General features: G+C 39.6%; 2 protein-coding genes across 2 annotated transcripts in view; one reads left to right on the top strand and one right to left on the bottom strand.

Moving 5' to 3' along the window:
* The window catches only part of LOC114480392 (NLR family CARD domain-containing protein 3-like), a gene marked incomplete at its 3' end in the record, with an annotated part of 182964 nt that overhangs the window by 91014 nt on the left and 70336 nt on the right, over positions 1-21614 (top strand). The gene's annotated exons all lie outside the window — the stretch shown is intronic.
* Positions 11116-17493, bottom strand: LOC114480409 (secretory phospholipase A2 receptor-like). The gene is made up of 5 exons (XM_028474540.1): positions 17353-17493; positions 16350-16565; positions 15294-15499; positions 12415-12692; positions 11116-11326 (listed from the first exon to the last, which is right to left on the bottom strand). The coding sequence occupies exons 1-5, from the start codon at positions 17490-17492 to the stop codon at positions 11141-11143; spliced, it is 1026 nt and encodes a 341-aa protein (XP_028330341.1). The 5' UTR covers position 17493; the 3' UTR covers positions 11116-11140.

Below are 21614 nucleotides of genomic sequence, written 5' to 3' on the forward strand. Positions count from 1 at the left end.
GAGGAGTGTGTGGACACACTGAGCGCTGACAGGGAGCTGTAGCTGAGGACAAACTGGATGTGATCCTCAGTGTTGGAGATCTGCTGCGGCTCAGCGTCTCTCTTCTTCAACTCACTGATTTCCTGCTCCAGTTTCTCCTGAAGTGCTCGGACTGCACTCACTTCAGTCTGCTGCTTGGATCGGACCTCCTTCTTCAGCTCAGACCTTCTGTCGTGGAGGAGATAAATCAGCTCAGTGATGTTCTGCTCGTTTTTCTCCACTGTCTGATCAGCAGAGCGGTTGATGGTCTTCACCTGCTCTTTAAGCAGCTCCACATCTTTCTCTCTGTCCTGGATGTTCTTGTGGATGTCAGCTCAACTCTCTTGCAGCTCTCTATACAGATACACTGCTGATCAGTGCGGTAGAACATCTTCATCACCTCATCATGACGAGAGCAGATTATCTCCTGGATCTTCTTGGATGGATCCACCAGTTTGTGTCTCTTGAATGTAGCAGATTGATGATGAGGCTGAAGGTGATTCTCACAATAGGAGGCCACACAGTTCAAACAGGACTTGGAGGCTTTCCGTTTTGTCACATTGCAAACATCACAGTCCACGTTTTCAGCTGCAGTGGAAGGAGCACCTTCTGGTCTGCTCTTCAGATCCTCCACTGATCCTGCTGACATGGTGTTCTTCTAACGACAGGCCTTGGTGTAAATGTCTTCATACACTGAGGACAGCTGTAGATAAAATTATCTTGTAGTTGTGTCCACAGGGAATGGTCACCGTCTCCTTCAGGAGGTCCAAACAGATGGAACTGTCATGCCCTCTACCGCTGGCATCTCCTGAATTGGTCCATTGGCACCATCTGGTGGTCTCCATGCCTTACTGTCCAGACTAATCACCTCTAATCTTCAGGATTGCCTCCAGCTGTGGTCTCCCCACCTGCAAGTATTCACACCACTCACTACATAAGACACCGGCAGACCACAAACCGACGCCAAACCGTAAACACTGCTTACTCTGACCCTCTCCGCCGCTGTGATCCTTCCTGCCTCCTTCCCACCTGGAACCACCATCACCTCTGGAATCCCCCAGCTCACTCCACCCTTCAGCCGGTTCTTCCCCACTCCTGTGCCAGGCTCCTTCGTTCGTCAGTAGTTTCCTGATCGTTTTATTATTTAATCTTAGTATTAGGTCTCCCTCAGTTTGCTCAGCACTTCCTTAGTTTCTCCACCACCCCACTTAGGGCGCTGGTAGGTTTTCTGTTGAATTCTGTTTTGTGGAATAAATCAGTTAATTGTATCTGTGCCTCCTGTTGTGCTGTCTGCGCTTGAGCCTCAGTTCCGTCTTGTGACAGGAACAGGACAAGTTTTCTCTTGTCTGCTTCGCTCTTTGCTGATGTTACTTTGATTTGCTGAAAACCAGTGCGTGAGTCAGAGTTTATACTGGTTACACCCATCCACACCTTAGAATCTGAGGGGAGGATTAAAGTGGTGTGGGGACAGAGTGAGGAGGGAGGGTAAAGGCTGCTCTGTATTCCAGGAAGTGAAGTGGTTCAACAGGTACTCAGAGTTTAAAGACTTAGATAGTGTTTGAAACAAAACAAAAATCAGGAAAAAAAGCTCAAACAGTTGAAGAATTACTCTATGGCTCTACTATATGAATGTAAACTTTCTGCTGCCACTTTTTTCTACTAGGCCTACTAACTCATCATATTAATACTAATAAGACAAGCAGTGGTGTTTACCAGGGTTTGGGTCAATTATATGAAATTGATAATTAATTAAAATTATGGCATAATTATAAATGCAATTGTAATTGAAAAAAAATCTGTGAATGTCTTCATCGCAATTGTTTTGACTGAGGTCGTATATGTGTGAGTTTTTGGTATCTGTCAGTGCTGTGTGTTGTCCAGGTGTGTGTGTCTGTGTGTTGTGGGTGTGTTTTCATTGACAGCTTGTCCATCCAATCATCCTGGATTACACCCCTGCTGAGCTGGTAATTATGAGGAGATGGGTCCCTTCAGGATTGGTCGAGGTTCTGCTGCTGACCAGTGAAAAGAAGGAGAGATGACGCTGCCTGACGTGCGGCGGGGCAGAGAGAGGCATGTGCCAGCGCCATCCTACACTGTGTCTCAACCAGGATCAGTATGGAAATTGTGGGACAATTTGTTTGTAAGAAACATTTGAGCGGCTGTATTTTTGTTTGATTTGTTTGGCCTACAGCTCCCTCTTTCAGTTGATCCTTATTCTAACGTATGCAAATTGTAAATAAATAATTGCAAATTGTAGGTTTGTGTCCGTGTGTCTGTTTGAGACCAGGGAAGGTGGCACACCTTCATCTTACGCTCCAGTACTCCTAGGCTGGGGCGTAACATGAATTTAGATAATTGACTTTGTAATTGTAACTGACATGAAAATTCTCTAAAAAATTGTCAATTCTAACTTCACGCATTACTGGGGAACCATGTCCTATGTACAGTTCTACACATTTGTCGTTAACAATTAACAGCTGTAGCTTCCCTTCACTAATCCCACTGTGCTGTGTCAATAAATAACAGTTCCTGTAAAGGGCTTTGGGTGTCATGAATTGTTAGTTTAAGATACTCACTCACTGCACAGTTAAAAAATACTTTTCAATTGGATGAATATATGAATACTGTATATAAATATGTGGAGTTTAATCTTTGATTTAAATATAATTCATGCTTCTTTTAAAAACATTACTCCTGACCTGGACGTTAAAAACACAGATTGATAGCACAGACTTTTCCATTTGAGATTTAATATGCAAACTAACCCATGTTTGCCTAACATTTGCCTATCTCTGAAGTCTCCACCAACAGGTTCATATTGGTTTTAATCCCCAACAAAGCACAAAAGGCAGAGGGAGGGCCTTCAGAGGAAGCAGTCATGTGACTCAACTGTGGAAGGTGTAAAAGTATGACAACGACAAGTGATTTCATTCTTTTTATGCACTATAATCCCATTTATTTATTGTTTTGGTGTGAAAGACAGAGCAGATTATTTACAAAGGCCCATTATTTAAAATCAAAACAAAACCAAAACAGATTTCATAACAATCGTAACAGAAAAAACATAATTAAAACAAAACCAGAAGAAAATGTTTGCCTCAAACCAGGGTTTATATATATATATATATATATATATATATATAAACCCTGGTTTGAGTGAGTCCAAGTGTGTCCTGAAAATAAGAAAATGGATACTGTACTGTTGGAACTGAAGAGTTTCACATTATTCTGACTTCATTTTTTTAAAGTTCATCATAGAATAGAATAGAATAGAATAGAATAGAATAGAATAGAGCTTTATTGAGCTACCAGAGGGAAAATTTACAAAAAAAAAAAAATTAGTAAATGTATCAGGATTAGAGCTTGGGTCCCCCTCATGGGAAGCAAGAAATCTACCAATGAACTAAACCACTTATCTCAAACCTTCACAACCAGCTTTATTAGGGCGACCGTGGCTCAGGTGGTGGAGGGTCGTCTTCTGATCGAGAGGTTGGGGGTTCGATCCCAGTACCTGACTATGTGTCGAAGTGTCCCTGGGCAAGACACTGAACCCTAAGTTGCTCCCAGTGGTCGACTAGCGCCTTGCATGGCAGTTCTGTCCTACTGGTGTGTGAATGTGAGGGTGAATGAGCTGATATGTTAAGCGCTTTGGGACTGCTTCAGTGTGGTGATAAAGTGCTATATAAATCAAGTCAATTCACCATTTTACTAAAATCTATCTATAAAAGCAAGGAATGTGTGTGTGTGTGTGTACCTTACCGACATAGCTACCGTAACCAAATATAAACCATGAGATCTCAGCATTTTACATCAAATTAACACACAGCATTAAAATACGTTTTAATAACTGTGTTGCGAGAGTGTACTGTACAGAGCAGCTCGTCAGCCATAATAACCCAGGCAGGCATCGGTGAAGGGTGAAGAGGTGGGTGGGATCGGCTGTGTGTGTCTCTGCTTGTGTATTGGAAACATTTAAGTTCAACATTTAACATTTAGATATAGATTTAACATTTAACATTTAGATTTAAAATTTACCATTTAGATATAAGTTTAAACATTTAGATATGATATATAACATTTAAATTTAACATTTAGATTTAACATTTAAATTTAACATTTAGATTTAACATTTAAAATTTAGATTAAACATTTGACGTGTAGATATGATATATAACATTTAGATTTAACATTTAACATTTAGATTTAACATTTATATATAAGATTTAACATTTAGATATAACATTTAGATTTAACATTTAGATTTAACATATAGATAAAACATATAACATTTAGATTTAACATTTAGATATAACATAGACCATTTAGATTTAGATTTAAATATTTAGATTTAATGCTTTTTTTACCTCTATATATGTGGTTAAGTGTTGTGTTAAATGTAGGAAAATGTGCTAAATATGAGAAAAGTGAGTAAATAATGAAAATGTGTTAGCTAAAACTTTTATACTACATTTTTACACTTGGCACCCCATATAAACACACGAGTGAGAGAGAAGAAGACAGTTTAGACCGAGACACGGGAGCTCTCTGAATAGATCATTTGAAACCATCAGCCACTGGTGAGTCTTTTGCAGACCCGTTAATTACTCCATCTGTAAAACTGCAGATTCTCTGTGGTGCCGTGCATGGAAGCTAAGCTCTGACCACTTGGTTCAAAGGTAAAAAATTATTTTTGTTTTTAAAAAAAGACTGCCGAATTGTACATAATACTTTAATTTCCCTACTCACTGATGTAGTTTGGAGCTTTACGTTTTGTTTTTGCGCAGCTTTGTTACTTTTCTTCTGGAGTTTGGTTATCAGCATCTCAAACATTTCACAGGAACACACACAAGGTGTTTATTTATTTACACTAAAAATATACTAAATGAGTAAAATAAAACAAAAAACTAAACAATATTTATACAAAAAGTACACAAAATGACTCCAGAATCACTCTATAATGGCAACCAAAAACAGTTGCACAAAAAGAAAACTGAAAGATAAAAAAACACACAAAATGACTCCAAAAAACATACATTACAGAAAAATACACCAAACAACAAAAATATGAAAATTACTCAAAATACACAAAACTAAATATTTATACAAAAAATACACAAAATGACAACAGAATCACACTATAATGGCAACAAAAAACTATAATTATACAAAAACACAACAGAAAGATACACAAATACACAAAATGACTCCAAAAAACATACATTACAGAAAAATACACCAAACAAAAAAATATAAAAGTTAGTAAAAAAAAAACAACAAAAAACACATTTATAATGTTCATGTCTCATAGAAATAAACCAGGGAAATCACACACGCTGTTTTGTTGTGTACCCACAAATAAACCCCTTTATAACACAGAGTACAGAGTATGTACAACTCTTTGTACATACAACCTTCAAACACATACTCATTTGACCATAATTGACAACTCTACTTAAGCTCCTCCAACTATATGAATACAAACTTTCGGCGGGCACTTTACAAGCGATCATAAACAATTATACAAAAAATGCACAAAAAGACAACTGAAAGATAAAACAAAAATACACATGACTCCAAAACATCTACATTACAGAAAATTGCAACAAAAATATAAAAATGACTCAAAATACACAAAACTAAATATTTATACACAAAATGACAACAGAAATGCACAAATATCTACAAAATGACTCCAGAATCACACGACAATGGCAACAAAAAACTATAATTATACAAAAAATGCACAAAAACACTACAGAAAGATACGCAAATAGACATATGACTCCAAAAAAACATACATTATAGGTAAAATACACCAAACAAAAAAATATAAAAGTGAGTAAAAAAAAAAACAACAAACACATTTATCATGTTCATGTCCCATAGAATTAAACCAGGGAAATTGCACACGCTGTTTTATTTTGCACCCGCAAATCAACCCCTTTAACACTACAGAGCACAGAGTATGTACACCTCTTTGTACATCCAACCTTCAAACACATACTCATTTGGCCATAATTAACTATACTTAAGCTCCCACATGAATGCATACTTCCAACAGGCACTGTACTAGTAATAGTAAAAGCAAAGTTCCCTGGATGACGACAACATTTTAACAGCAGGCAGAGTTCATTCACATTGTGATATTGTTTCTTTTTTCAGATTTAAATGAAACATGATGCTGTATTTTCCACGAGGGATGCACCCAAATGAAATAGTTTGACCAAAACACTGAAATAAATTATGACGTAAATTATTAGAGCTATTGCATTTCTGGCTCTGAATGTTACTAACCACTTTAATTAAAACATTGCAACTGTATAAATTAACATTAATGCTTCAAAGAATAAACAAACATATGGACATAATTATTTAGCACTGACTTTCCAATATAAAATAAAATAATAAAATGTTTAACCTGACCCCACTCATACATTAAATAATATTATACAGGCCTATAACTGATTGACCTGATGGGGAAAAAAACACATTAAATATGATATATAATGAAAACACAAAGTGCATTGAAGTTATTGTCGAAAATCAGCTTCTATTGGTTTTATTTATTATTCAAACATGCTCTTTAGACGCACACACAGCTCTGTGTACATTTCTTGTGCATGCTGGTTTAATTTTAATGATCTTTATAATGTGGACTAGTTACAGTCGTGATAAAGTTCAGACGTGCGCTAACAGCAGAATTGTGTCACAAATATAACGCCATATAAAACCAGATGTTATTGACTAGCAGCCATGTTTCAGATTGCTGTGTAGTGTAGTGTGTAGGGGTCTGTGTAGTACAGGGGTGGGCAAACTTTTTGGCTCAGGGGCCACATGGACTTTTAAAAATTGACAGATGGGCAGGGCCAGCACCCAATGCATACATACATTCTTCTTCTTCTTGTCTAAAGTTCAAATTTATAAAATTTCATAACAAATCAACCATATGCTACAGATTTGCAACTTTCACCCAAATTTATCCCCAATTCTAAAGAAATGTTTGTACATTTAAGGAGAGACAGGCCTGTTAGTAGAGCAGTGCTTCTCTAAGTGTGTGGTAGAGAATAGAGACATGACAGGTTGACATTTTCAATTTCATGCCAATGTTCTTAAAAACTCTTTCTTCATCGACAATAAAGATCATTACAAGACAAATTTAAAATCCTAAAATATATCACAAATTAAAAGAACATTCAATGGTTATTAGCATAATTAGCAGCATGTTGGGAGGAAAAGTGACGGTGGATGTTTTATTCCTTTAAAACCAAAATAGTTTCTTTACAAATAATAAGGCATACAGCCATTGACAGGACTTCAGTGAAAAGTATTTACTTGTTCATTCATTATTAAACACTCAGCACTCACTGTCGACTCTTCTTTTCTTTGGGCCACTCATTGTTGTAGATGTGTATCGCTGTGTCAGCGCCGTGGTTTTGCACCGTCAATCTCCACCTGGCTCGCAAGGCGCGCTACGCTGCCTTGCGAGCCAGGTGCATTCACGCGACACCACGTGATCCCGCAATAAAACATCAACAAACAGCTTACTTTGATTATCTAACGTGGAAGAACTGTTTGTCTGGCCAGATATCCAAGTCTCTGCTTCTACCATGAGTAACTTCTTCTGCTGCTTCTTCTTCTTTGTGGGTGTGTTATGGAGGTGACCAATCTAACTCTGCTTTCTTCCTCATCTTACATTTTCTGTTCATACCTAATAGGATGCCAGGCATCACAGGACTGAGTCAAAGGAATGCAGTCATAATTATTATATTGTAACGGACTGAGACCCAATGTAGTTTATTCATCGAGTGTTGTGGTTTCCCATGGGCGTGAAGGCATCATTGTTACATGTAGCTTTCTCTGCCAATGTTCGTTTTGTTTACATGTGTTCTGCGTGTTGATTGGCTGGGTGGCTGGAAAAGGGCGGGCGTAAGCGGAGAATAGGAGAAGATTTGGTTCCCACGGGTGTTGAGATGAATGACGGTTCATTTTGTGTTTTGTTTATTTTGGCTTCGGCGGGCCGGATGTGGCCCGCGGGCCGTAGTTCGCCCACCGATGGTGTAGTAAGTAGGGGTCTGTGTAGTGTGTAGGGGTCTGTGTTAACGGTCGATACACGTAACTAGAGTGTCCATGTGACACACAAACATGAAACACACTTACTGCTTCATCAACTCTGCTCAGAAAACTCTTCAGTGCTCAGATGCAGACACTCTGTGAGTCCAAGGACACGTTGGTCAGTTTCTATACATGCGCGCTGACCACAGTGTTTTCTCCGGTCATCACATTAGATTGTTTCACGTGTTCATTTGTTGTGGTGAACTGCCATGAAGTGTCACAATGCTTGTGCACTGTGTGTCTGATGCACTGATGTTTATTCCGCTGTCTTTTAAAATGTAATCCCCCAAAGTGTATGGGGTGCCAATTGTAAAAATTTAGTATAAATGTTGTAGCTAACACAATTTTATTATTCATCTCACTTTTCTCATATTTAGCACATTTTCCTACATTTAACACAACATTTAACCACATATATAGAGGTTAAAAAAGCATTAAATCTAAATATTTAAATTTAAATCGAAATAGTATATGTTATATCTAAATGTTCAATCTAAGTCTAAATGTTAAATCTAAATCTAAATGTTTAAATCTAAATCTAAATGGTAAATTTATATCTAAATGTTAAATGTTAAATTTAAAAGTTTAAATCTAAGTCTAAATGTTAAATCTAAATCTAAATGTTAAATGTTAAATCTAAATCTAAATGTTGAACTTAAATGTTTCACACATATGCTAATTGACTCCGCCCCTTGTACCCTCAAGGGGCGGAGGGTTATTTGCAAGGGTTATTTGCAATGACCTGATGAAGGTTGTTGGAGCAAAAGCTTGATAAATATAATAGTCAACATTCATCTGTCCACTTTCACAACCCCTTTATTCTAAATCTTATCAGTGTTTATTATTGTATGAAATATGTTTGCATACAGTTAAAGCCTTTGAATGCTACCTTATTAAAATGCTTGTTGTGTAATTTTAAGTAGTGTTCTTCTTTTGTTTGGTCACTCAATTTTTAGTTCCTGTCAATTCCCTTTTAAAACTAATGACTTAAGCTGTACAGAACACCATAATGCTTTGATCTAAATCATTTATTTATACATGTTGGTAAAACATTACATACATGATTGACCTCCCTTACCCCACAGTACTCCTCTACTGCTATAGGCTCCAGGTCAAGCCCCTGCCACACGTCAGCAGTCTGACTGGATGGTCTCAGAAGCCACGCCCCTTTTCCCGTTTCATCAATCTCTCTAGCTGTTCCAGTTAGAACTAAGGATAACGGAGCCTGACCTTCAGGTTAAACCTGAGAGTCTGACCCCATTAAGCCGGGTTCTAACTGGAACGGCCGTTTCAACAATGAGAAATTTGATGTAAAGCTCATTGTTGTTAGTATTTAGTAGTTCAGTGTGCTCACAATAACAATGTGTGTTTCTAAAGTGTGTTTATTTGTTAGTGTTGTGGTTGAATGAGCTTCTTTTGAGACGTGTATCAAGTGTTTTGTTGGTGAGAAACACTTTAGTGGATGACATTAACTGTTGAGCTGAGATGACTGATGGATATACAGGCTGTGTTTAGAGTTTGGAACATGTGACTTCAGTTTCAACCAATGCTTGTTAGCAATAAAACAAAACTGTAATGTCACAATTTCAGTGGAAGAACGGAACGTTCCATTCCTTCTATTTCTTCTCATTTGTTCTGTTTTCTTTGGGTCGTACCAAGTGTTCCTCTGTTTCAGTAACTTTACGTTTACTAACGTCTATTAGCTAAACTCACTAAACACTCAGATATTTGTTTTACAGGAAAACATACATAGAAATGTGATTTGATCCCAAACATGGTTTAGTCCGTGTCATGCAGATATTTCATGTGATTATTAGATTATTAGATTTTAAACGAGATTATGGTGAAATTTGGCATATTTGTCCATTTGCTAATTTCACTGAATATTCAGTCGCCTTCAGGGAAAAATCACATGTAAACGTGTCATTAATGTGAGGCATTTAAATGAAGAGAAAAACAAAAACAAACATCAACAAAAAATTATGCGTTTTCTGTTATCACAGATATCAGTCTCTGCATTCAAAACAACTCAGGATTTTCCAACTTCCTACTTAAAAAAGTGACCTTGAACGCCACCTGAGGGCGGAGCTCCAACTCAGTAAAGTCAGGAAATAATAATAATGTAATATTCAATCAGTCGCCATGTTTGAGATATTTCAACGTGTCACTGATGAAACGTAGAATTACAGCTGCTTCCTGATGAGGTTGATAAGCAGTTTAGGTTGTAAGTATTGAAGTTATAAGTTTAATATTTACGGTTGTTTCAGAGAACCTTTCCCACTTACTCTGCTCGCTCACTGCACACACACACACACACACACACACACACACACACACACACACACACACACACACACACACACACACACACCTGTCAGGAACTCACACATCCTGGTGAGCTCCTGTGCCACAGGATTGTCTCTTAAAGCACATCGAATGTAGATAGCACTAACAAAGGCACCTCTGCTTTAGGACGTCATCCTAAACATATTTGTTGCTTTTATTACCTCACGTTGCTTTTCCTCCTCCAGACAAAACACACAAAACAACATAAACATGCAGTGACTCTTTGTGGTTTCCTGTGCTCTGATTGGTCCTTATTCTAAAAGCTCTACACACACACACCTTTAGTAAATGCAGTTCTATCATCACTATACCAATCATTGATTCTGATTAATGACCTTTTATTCTCCAAAGTTTGAATAAATCAAGAGAAAACGTTACCAGATATTGTTGCTGTTTTCCAACAATGGCAAAATATCTTCAGTTTTATTACAAAAAACTTTTATAGCAACTGTTTATGTGTCAGTATTGTTCCTTGATCTGCCCTCCCCTGTCTCTGTCCACTTCAATCTAACTTTTTAATTTCCAAATGATATAAAAATAAATAGAAATTAACATTTGTTTCTCTTGCGCAGCATGAATTCACCATCTTTGTTTTCAGTTAAAATCATTGTTGATGAACGTGTGGAGGTTCTCGTCAGTCATTGGTCTCCATGAAAACCATCGCTCACAGCCTGTAACACAGGAAGTTCTTCTTCTCGCCACAGTCGGCCGTCTCCACGCCCGCCGCCATCTTGGATACCACCCCACAGTGTTTCCCAGGGGGGGGACACGTAGGGAGGCCAGGGTACGTCATGGGGACCCCGTCAATCCAGAACCAGGTCCCCCCCAAGAACCTCAGACCCACCCACACCTATGGATGGATGGAAGAAGGGAGGGATGGATGGATGAATGGATGGATGAATGGATGGATGAATGGATGAATAAATAGATGGTGGATGGAGGAATGAATGGATGGATGGATGAATAGATGGATGGATGAATGGGTGGATGGATAGGTGGATTGATAGATGAATGGATAGATGGATGAATGAATGGATGAATGGATGAATGGATGAATGGATGAGTGGATGGATGGAGGGATGGATGGATGGATGAGGGATACATGGATGGAGGTATGAATGGTTGGATGGATGGATAAATGGATGGACGAATAGAGTGATGGATGGATGATGAATGGAAGAATGAATGGAGGGATGGATGATGGATGAATGGATAGATAGAAGGATGGAGGGATGGATGAAAGGAGTGATGGATGGATGGATAAATGGATGATAGATGGATGGAGGGATGGATGAAAGGAGTGATGGATGGATGGATAAATGGATGATAGATGGATGGAGGGATGGATGAATGGGTAAATGAATGGATGGATGGAGAGATGGATTGATGGATAAATGAATTGATGGATGGATGAATGGAGTGATGATGAATGGAGGGATGGGAAAATGGATTGATAAATGGGTGGATGATTGAATGAATGGAATAATGATAGATGAATGGATGATTGGATGAATGGAGTGATGGATGGATGGGTAAATGGATGATGGATGGAGGGATGGATGGATGGATGGATGGATGGATGATTGGATGATTGGATGGAGGGATGGATGGATGGGTAAATTAATGATGAATGGAGTGATGGATGGATGGGTAAATGGATGATGGATGAGGGATGGATGGATGGATGGATGGATGGATAATTGGATGGAGGGATGGATGGATGGGTAAATTAATGGATGAATGGAGTGATGGATGGATGGGTAAATGGATGATGGATGGAGGGATGGATGGATGGATGGATGATTGGATGGAGGGATGGATGGATGGATGGATGGATGGGTAAATTAATGGATGAATGGAGTGATGGAGTGATGGATGGATGGATGGATGGATGGATGGATGGATGGATGGATGGATGGATGGATGAGGAGATCTTACCTGCTCGGTGTGGGCCTGTAAAACCTTGGTTCTGATAAAGTCCTCGTCCTGTCTGTCCTGGACACTGAGCAGCTCGTACTTGGACTGGTTTCCATGGTGACTAGGGTCCAGGACCAGCGCTCTGCAGTGCTCCACAGCTTTCTCCCAGCTCTTCTTCTCCTCCATCATAAACACGTTGTCCTCCATACAGACGAAGGGGAAATGGTGGCTGCAGTTATGGACGGTAATGGTTTTTTCCATTGATTGTAGAGTGACACACGAGTCCTCAGAAACATTCCCTGTAGAACCAGCAGAAGGTTCTAAACATCAGTCACAGAGCTGGGAGTTACTCCAGAAAGCAGGTTATGTTCAAACTCTGAGTTTGTTGGGGCTCTAATGAGGTAAACTCTGAGTTTCTGGTTGTATAAAGTGAGGTTTGTTCTACTCTGAGTCTGTTACCATGGTAACATTCTCCATTAACTGAACCTGATCACAGGCAGGTTTAGTCTAAGAAACCTTGGGTTTCTACCTGGCTCCGCCCACCTGAACACTACTTCTCAAGGAGCACTTTAATGAACCTGTTTTGCTTTCAATCACTTTTTTTTTAATTTAATGTAAATTTAAAGGAAGACAAATTTATACCTTCAATATGATACAATAATTTAAAAAGTCAAATTAAAACCTAAATGTGGTGAGATGACTACCTAAATATGATTAATGTTCTGAATAATGTTTTTCTATTTCATTATAAGCTACTGCTAAGTGACCTTTTCTCCTGTTGTATTAACCCTAAATGAACTGAACATTCTTAATCAATTATTTATACATATTTGATATGATTTTAAATACAGTTAACTGTTGAATGTCTGAGTTATTGTATTCTAACTTAGCCCCTATTCTGTCCTTTAGGCTGTGACTATGTTACCTTTTCCTCTTATAACAGGTTCATATTCTCCTATAAACACCAGGGGAACTTGTAGCTCCATCAGGGTGAAATACATTCATTCTCTTCTGGGTGGTTGCCATGGTAGCTCATGTTATCTTTGCCTCAATGGATGATGACTTTTTATGGCACTCGTGCACATGAGTAATCCAAGGTTTACATACTCAGAGTTAATTGATCCACTTCATACCAGCTGTAATGGAACCAGATACTCAGAGTTTCCCATCGGAGGTTATGTTAACTCAGAGTTTATGGATAGACTCAGAGTTTGTTGAACCTCCGTTCTGGAATACACCTCTGATCTTTTTCACCAGAAAAATAAACAAAGGACATTTTTGTGACTCAATATTCACTTCAGCTTTTTTTGTGTCTGACGTCAGAGTTCATCTCATGCTTCTTCAAAGTGTTTCATGGTCTGTTTATTTTTATTAGTTTGTTTAAATTTTTTATTTTATTATTAATAAAACCCACACAGAAACCCTGAACCCCAGTAAAGACCAATAGATTCCAGGGAGGTATTTGAGCAAAGTATTCTTAAAAGGCAAGGCCTAATGTTTTAACCTCATTTAAAGCCATCCATGACCTTTTCCCATTTCATCAACTTCTCTAACTGTTCCAGTTAGAAACCAGGATAACAGAGACGGACCGTCAGGTTAAACCTGAGAGTCTGGCCAAACCTGAGAGTCTGGCCCTGTTAGGCCGGGTTCTAACTGGAACGGGCGTTTCAACAAAGAGAAAACATCTTAGTTACCATAGTAACACAGGCCGTGGTCAAACCTGCTCCTGACCAGGGGGGTATTTCATCAAAGTGTTCTCAGTTGACCCAGGCCTACGGCTTAAATCTGTTTTAAAGCCATCCATGACCATGCTGACTTTAAGCATTCCATCAAACTCTTCTCAGCTTGGAGCTCCCCAGCTCAGCCAATCAGCTGACAGTGTTTAGATTAAGTGCTTGTCTTCATAAGACCCATGAGATCAATCACAGATTTATGAGTCAAAAAGACTATTTTAAACAGAATATCATAGTAAATGATTAAACATTATTTTAAATCAATACAAATGATGATGTCATTACATTTTTAATGTGTACCGTACTTTTTAATTTGATAATCACAGTCTCCATGTGTTTAAACCATCAGTAATAATATGTCTATATTAGTATACGTGCGTATCCATCGCCTCCATTTACCACACAGCATAAATGTGTCCATTTATTGATCAGAGATTAATAATGAGAAAGCTGTTAATATACAGAGAGGGAGGGGCTTCAGGGACAGTCACAGGGCAGAGCACTAAGACTCCCAATGACAAAGATACACTATCACTTTAAGGGATGTGCGCGCACCTCCCGTACGCTATGCACCGGCATCGCGAGGGTCTGCAGTGTTGGATGTGACGTCCAACAGCATCCGCATCCATCAGCACCGCTGCTGCTCCCTCTGTTCATTTGAATGTAACGTTTAGTGCTGAGTTCAACAAACACTCATTAGTCTAAAAAATGACACAATATTTAATTGTGAGTTACAGCATCGTCTTTTATTAGACGTTGACAGGTGTTTTAAAACTTGTACCCAGTGAACTTTACTACAGATGTCAGTAGGTGTTTTAATGCAGATCAACCTCTCAGTGACTTTCACTAAATGATTTGTATCATCAATGTTCTAAAGAAAACTACCGATTGATAAACAATGTAAAGCAGCACAACATTAGCAATGATGTGAGCACGTCTGTGGTGTGTGATGTTACTAATGTGTGTCAGAGAAGAGTGTCGAGGTAAATTAAAGCGTTCCTTGTGAAGCGGCGTTCAGGCGGGCGGAGCCAGGTAGAAACCCAGGGTTTCTTAGAGAAAACCTGCCAGTGAACAGGTTCAGTTCTCAGAAAATATTACCATGGTGACTTAGTCAGAGAAGAATATAACCCACTTTCTGTGATACCCCTCAGGTGACAGTGTTATTACCTCCGACTGTTTTCACCCACACGGAGAGCTCCTGATCATCGATGTACTTCAGGTCTGTGTCTTGTTCCAACGTGAGCAGTTTTCCACCTTGTTGATGACAGGATTCCCTCGCTCCGTTCCACGTCCTGGACTCAGGAACAAATACAACTGTGTTGTCTACTTTACAGTAGAAGAAGTAGAACTGCTCACACGGGAAACCGTACAACCTTTGAAGAGAGTAGGAGAGGAACTTTTCAACCAATCAGAGACCAACACACAAAACTGAAAAACAGAAATTACTCCAAAAAAATCAAACGTAAAATTACAAAAAATATAAATAGAAATAAAAAATATAGAGACAAAAAAAAGCAAAGAAACGCACAAAATAATTCCAATAACACACAAAGAAAACATGAAGGCCCTATGCTACAAATCTCGATTACCTCTTATCACGCTAACTTCTGGGATTGAATCCGTGTGTGCTGGACTACAAAGCTCGCTGGAGCTCAATCACTATAGCAACTAGAGCTTCATAACTAACCTGCTCGCGACCAGGTTTTGTTCTCGCTTGGATATTAGCGAGTACTAAAGCCAAACAACAAGAAAATTACATATTTTCATAATAATAAAACTTTATAAATCTCCCTCATGTGACCAAACTATAACACTGCATTTTAATTTTTTCCCTTCATTACTAAATAATTATGACATCATTGTTATTTTGATTATTTTGATTTTAAAACCAATAAGAAATACACTGTTTTTTGGTTTTTCCAATTTTCTTTTTCTGCTTTTAAATTAATGAAACAAAAAAAATCAGTCCGTTTTTTCAATTTTTCAATTGATTTTGAAACAAAATTACAAAAGAACAAAGGGTACACGGATTTACGTAGGATTGAAGCTGTCTGAGAGACAATGTTTGGTTTGTTCAAGACAGCTAACGGAGCTTAATCCAAGCTAAATTTGTAGTATAAGGCCTTAAAGTGACATAAACAAACATAGATAAAGAACAACAGTGTGTTGACGTTGTGCTGCTGTAGATAAACAAACATAGATAAAGAACAACAGTGTGTTTACTTTCTGCTGCTGTACTTTACAGACGCACACGTGTCGGTAGCTCCAGGTTCACCTGACGACCATTGTTCATACGCCAGCTTCTCACCACTGCTCCACATCCATTGTTCAGTTACAGCCACGCCCACTCTGGTGAGACCAATCCATGACAAGTATTTCTGGATGGTTATCAGTCCTTTGTCTGAGTCTGATTGGACGACGGCCAGATCAGAGAAATGACTGTAGAGACAAGACAGCTGTAAGTGTGCGTGCGTGTGCCTCAAATATCTCTGTGGATCAGCTTCTACAATGACCAGTGTAGATAGTTAGTGATGATAATAGTGGTAAAGTTAAACATCAATGACAGCAGATAAATTCATCAACTCTCAACAAAACATAATTTTCATTTGCCAATATTAAAATAAATCCTGTAGTTTTTAGTTTTAAATTTTTCTTTTGCAGTCAAGAAAAGAAAAGATCAAACTGAGCTGAGAGTTTCAACATGGTTGCTGCTTGGTTCAAGAGTTTGTTTGTTTATTGATGGGATCCCCATTAGCACAGCAGGGCTGTCGCATTCTTCCTGGGATCCACATATTAAAACAATGCGACGTCGGATTTGTTTAGACTGCAATAATACTGTTAATAAATTATTTCATAAATGCTTACAAATTGTGTGTGCATCTAAACTGACTGTTGTGGATTAATGTCACTAAACGAGTCTGGACTGAGTCTGTTCTGGTCTGAGGAGATCTAGATCCATGAGGACAGCAAACTGGAATTGGAATAGATGGGGTTCAACTCCCTACAGTGTCCTTGCTAAAAGCCAAAATATATGAAAACACAATAGTTTATCACTCTACACATTTCACAACAAACCTAAATGTACCTGATGTCCCACCTTCAAACACAACCTCATTTAACCATCCATTAAATAGATACTGAACCTCCCACTTTTCTATAGCAACACATACTTCCTACGAGCACTGACCTAGTCTAATCTAATCTAGCTTCCAATAATAAGTCCTACCGTTGGCAGTAATCCAGAGCTTCGTTCCAAGTGTGATGGTGATATTCTATGTGAGTAAACTTCTTTTTCACAACGGACCCTCCAGCCATGGGACTGAGGATGAGGATGAGGACAGACAGGCAGCTCTTCATAACTGACATTGTCCTGATTCTGCAGCTCAGAGAGAAGATGATGCCTTCAGGTGGTCTCAGACACTTTTCATCTGAGCTTCTTTGAATATCAAACCACGGATTTGACTGAGAAACTTTAAACCAACATGATCTACATGTAGGTGGAAAGTTTGAGATGGTTTTACATTCAAAGCTCAAGGAGGCAAATGTAGTGAAAACCATCAAAGCCTCTGTCAGCATGTGAGTGATAGGAAAGCACTACATTTGTGTTTATCTTTACTACTTTATCTTTATTTGTACAACTTTATTTGTACTACTTTATCTTTTCTACTTTACGTTTACTACTTTATTTTTTACTACTTTATGTTTATTTGTAGTACTTTATCTTTACTACTTTATGATTTATTTGTATAGCGCCAAATGATAACCAATGGTATCTCAAGACACTTTACAGTAGAGCAGTCTTAAGGACGGACTCTTCATTTTATGGATACACACATATGTATATATACGTATATACACATACATACTGTATGTATCCCACACCCAACATGAATTCATCATGGCGGCAAGGAAAACCTTCTGTTAAGCAGCAGGAACCTTGTGTGGATCCCATTCCTATGATGAACAGCCATCCACGTTATGCTGTGTTGGGTGTGTGCAGAGGAAAGAGTGGAGACAGAGTTGTTGAGACTCTGTAACTCCACACTGAGGATCCCACGGACCTGCAAGACAAAAGCCAGAAGGAGTACAGGAGCAAACACACAAGGGAAGAAGCAGACATAGAGGGAGTGTTTGAGAGAGGAATGGGACCCTCTCCGGTCCCTCTCTAACCTAAATGACCTCTCTCTTAATGCCCTCTCCAACCTCTCTCCAACCGAGCATGCCAGACCCCCCCACCGGCAGTCTATGCCTATTGCATCTTAACTATGAGCTATGAGCTGGTTCCTAACTAAAAGCTTTACCAAAGAGGAATGTTTTGAGCCTAACCTTAAAGGTAGAGAGGGTGTCTGCCCCCCGAACCGTGGTTGGTAGATGGTTCCAGAGAAGTGGGGCCTGATAACTGAAAGCTCTTCCTCCTGTACTACTTCTAGAGACAAATGGAACAACGAGTAGGCCAGCATTTTGAGAGCGTAGTGTTCTGGGGGGATTGTATGGCACAACAAGCTCCTTGAGATAGACTGGTGCCTGTCCATTTAGGGCTTTATAAGTGAGAAGAAGAATCTTGACTTCTATTCTATATTTTATGGGAAGCCAATACAGAGAGGCTAATACAGGAGTAATGTGATCTCCTCTCCTAGTTTTAGTCAGTACACGTGCTGCAGCATTTTGAACCAGCTGAAGTGTCTTAAACGACTTGCTCGGGCAGCCTGCTAAAAGAGAATTACAATAATCCAGTCTAGAGGTAACAAAAGCATGGACTAGCTTTTCGGCGTCGCTCTGAACAGTTGTGCTTCGTGCCAGAGTAATGCCATCTAGGGCAGTTAGGCTAGCATAGGCTTCTCTAAGGTGTCGTGGGCCCAGTACAATGACCTCAGTCTTGTCTGAGTTAAGAAGAAGAAAATTTTGGTCCATCCAGGCCCTAATGTCCTTCAGACAGCCCTCAAGTTTAGATAGCTGATTTGTCTCACCTGGCTTCATTGATACATACAGTTGGGTATCATCAGTATAGCAGTGAAAGTTAACAGAGTATTTTCTCATAACATTACGAAGGGGGAGCATATAGATGCAGAAGAGGATTGGACCTAGCACAGAGCCCTGAGGAACCCCGTAGCTTACTTTAGTGTACACAGAAGACTTATTATTCACGTGTACAAACTGGTAACTATCAGATAGGTAGGACTTAAACCAGTTTAGGGCAGTCCCTGTGATTCCAAGTAATTTCTCTAATCTCTCTAGTAGAATATAGTGATCTATAGTGTCAAAAGCTGCACTAAGATCTAATAAAACTAGCACTGAGAGTCGTCCTTCATCTGAAGCTCAGAGTAGATCATTAGTTACTTTAACTAAAGCAGTCTATGTGCTGTGTTTAGCTCTAAAACCTGACTGGAAGTCCTCGAACAGGCTGTTGTTTTGAAGGAAGTCACAGAGCTGAGGCGCCACAACTTTCACAAGAATCTTTGAAATAAAAGGAAGATTAGATATAGGCCTGTAGTTTGCTAAAGTGCTGGAATCAAGAGTAGATTTTTTGAGAAGGGGTTTGATTACAGCTACTTTAAAGGACTGTGGCACGTAGCCTATTGATTGGGATATATTTATTGTCTCCAACAAAGATGGGCAGACCAGGGGAATAACTTCTTTAAACAGCTTAGTTGGGATCGGATCTGAAAGGCAGGTCGATGGTTTGGAGGATGAAATTGGTTTAACTGTCCATCTTCAAATGCACACTGAACACATCCAGCAATACAAAGACACCCTCAACTCAACCAAACTCTTTTTTCCACAATCAACAACCTCCTAAAACCCAGTGATAATACATCAGCATCCTTCACAGTCTCCAAATGCAACTCACTCCTTGCTTACTTTCAATCCAAAGTTAACACCATCTCGAGCATCCACACTCCCCCCACAGGTCACTCAGTGCCTCCAATTGATCCACCTTCTCCTTACCTTCCCCAGCCTCTCTTTCAGTTCACCCCTCTCTCTTCAAGCGAACTCTTAAAAATTCTTTCTGGCAATAAAACTCCTACTTGCTCCTTGGACCCTGTTCCCTCTGGTTTCATTAGAAGTAGATCCCCCATCATTTCCCCTCTGATTTCCAGAATCATTAACTTATCACTCTCCACTGGTTCTGTTCCTCAGTCTCTCAAGCTGGCCGCTATCACCCCCCTTCTTAAAAAACCTGGTTTCAATCCGGACAATCTTGCTAACTTCTGGCCCATATCCAATCTCCCCTTCCTGTCTAAAATCCTGGAACGCGTTGTCGCCAGCCAGCTAAAATCTCACCTCAACTCCAACAGTCTCTTCGAACCCTTCCAGTCTGAATTCCGTTCCCAACACAGTACAGAAACAGCCCTACTGAAAGTCACAAACGATCTCCTGCTCTCCTCTGACTCTGGCCATCTTAATATACTCATCCTCCTCAACCTCAGTGCAGCCTTTGACACCATCAATCATTCCATTCTCATCTCCCGCCTGAAAACCTTGCTCAACATCACTGGCTCTGCTTTGGCCTGGCTCCAGTCCTACCTCACCACCCGACAACAGTTCATCCGGATCAATAACTGCTCCTCCATTACTGCTCTCCTGTCTCAAGGCGTCCCCCAAGGTTTGGTGCTTGGTCCTCTCCTTTTCATCCTCTATCTTCTCCCCCTTGGTTCCATCATCCGTCGTCACAATCTCCATTTTCACTGCTACGCCGACGACATTCAGTTATACATCTCCACTAAATCCATCACTCCCACCACCCTCTCCACCCTCACCCACTGCCTATCAGAAATAAAAGTCTGGATGACACACAATTTCCTCAAACTCAACTCTGAAAAGTCTGACATCATCATTATTGGCCCGCAAAACATCATAAACTCCTCTCAGAATTTCTCCCTTCATCTTGACCAGACCACTCTATCACCATCCCCTCTCATTCGTAACCTTGTCATTCTCTTTGACCAAACACTCTCATTCCAACAGCACCTAAATCACATAACCCGGCCTGCCTTCTTTCATCTAAAAAATATTGCACGTCTTCGCCCGTCCCTTTCCTTTTCTGCCGCCGAAACCCTCATTCATGCTTTCATTACCTCCAGACTCGATTACTGCAAAAGCATCCTCTATGGCCTACCATACAAAACCCTTAATAAACTTCAATACATCCAGAACTCCGCTGCTCGCCTGCTCACACACACTCGTTCCCGTGAACACATCACCCCTGTTCTTCAAAATCTAAATCTACACTGGCTTCCTATCCCTCAGCGCATACAATTCAAGGTCCTACTCATAACTTTCAAAGCCCTCCATAACCTGGGCCCCTCCTACCTCACTGACTTGCTTCATCACCATACCTCATCTCGATCTCTGTCGCCAACCTCCTGCCCCCTCCCTCCAGGACCAGGCGCCCAACCTGGGGAGAAAATCTCAGAGACTGCACGGACCTTCTCACCTTCAAAAAACACCTCAAAACCCACTTATTTTGAACTGCTTTTAATGTATAGT

The sequence above is a fragment of the Gouania willdenowi genome, chromosome 18 (assembly GCF_900634775.1).
Source record: "Gouania willdenowi chromosome 18, fGouWil2.1, whole genome shotgun sequence".
NCBI lineage: Eukaryota > Metazoa > Chordata > Actinopteri > Blenniiformes > Gobiesocidae > Gouania > Gouania willdenowi.

Coding starts and splice junctions, on each gene's coding strand:
- LOC114480409 (XM_028474540.1), bottom strand. CDS start 17,492: ATGTCAGTTATGAAGAGCTGCCTGTCTGTCCTCATCCTCATCCTCAGT. Junction 15,500..16,349: donor GTAAAGTACAGCAGCAGAAA/GTAAACACACTG, acceptor CTCTCTTCAAAG/GTTGTACGGTTTCCCGTGTG. Junction 11,327..12,414: donor TACAGGCCCACACCGAGCAG/GTAAGATCTCCT, acceptor ATCCATCCATAG/GTGTGGGTGGGTCTGAGGTT.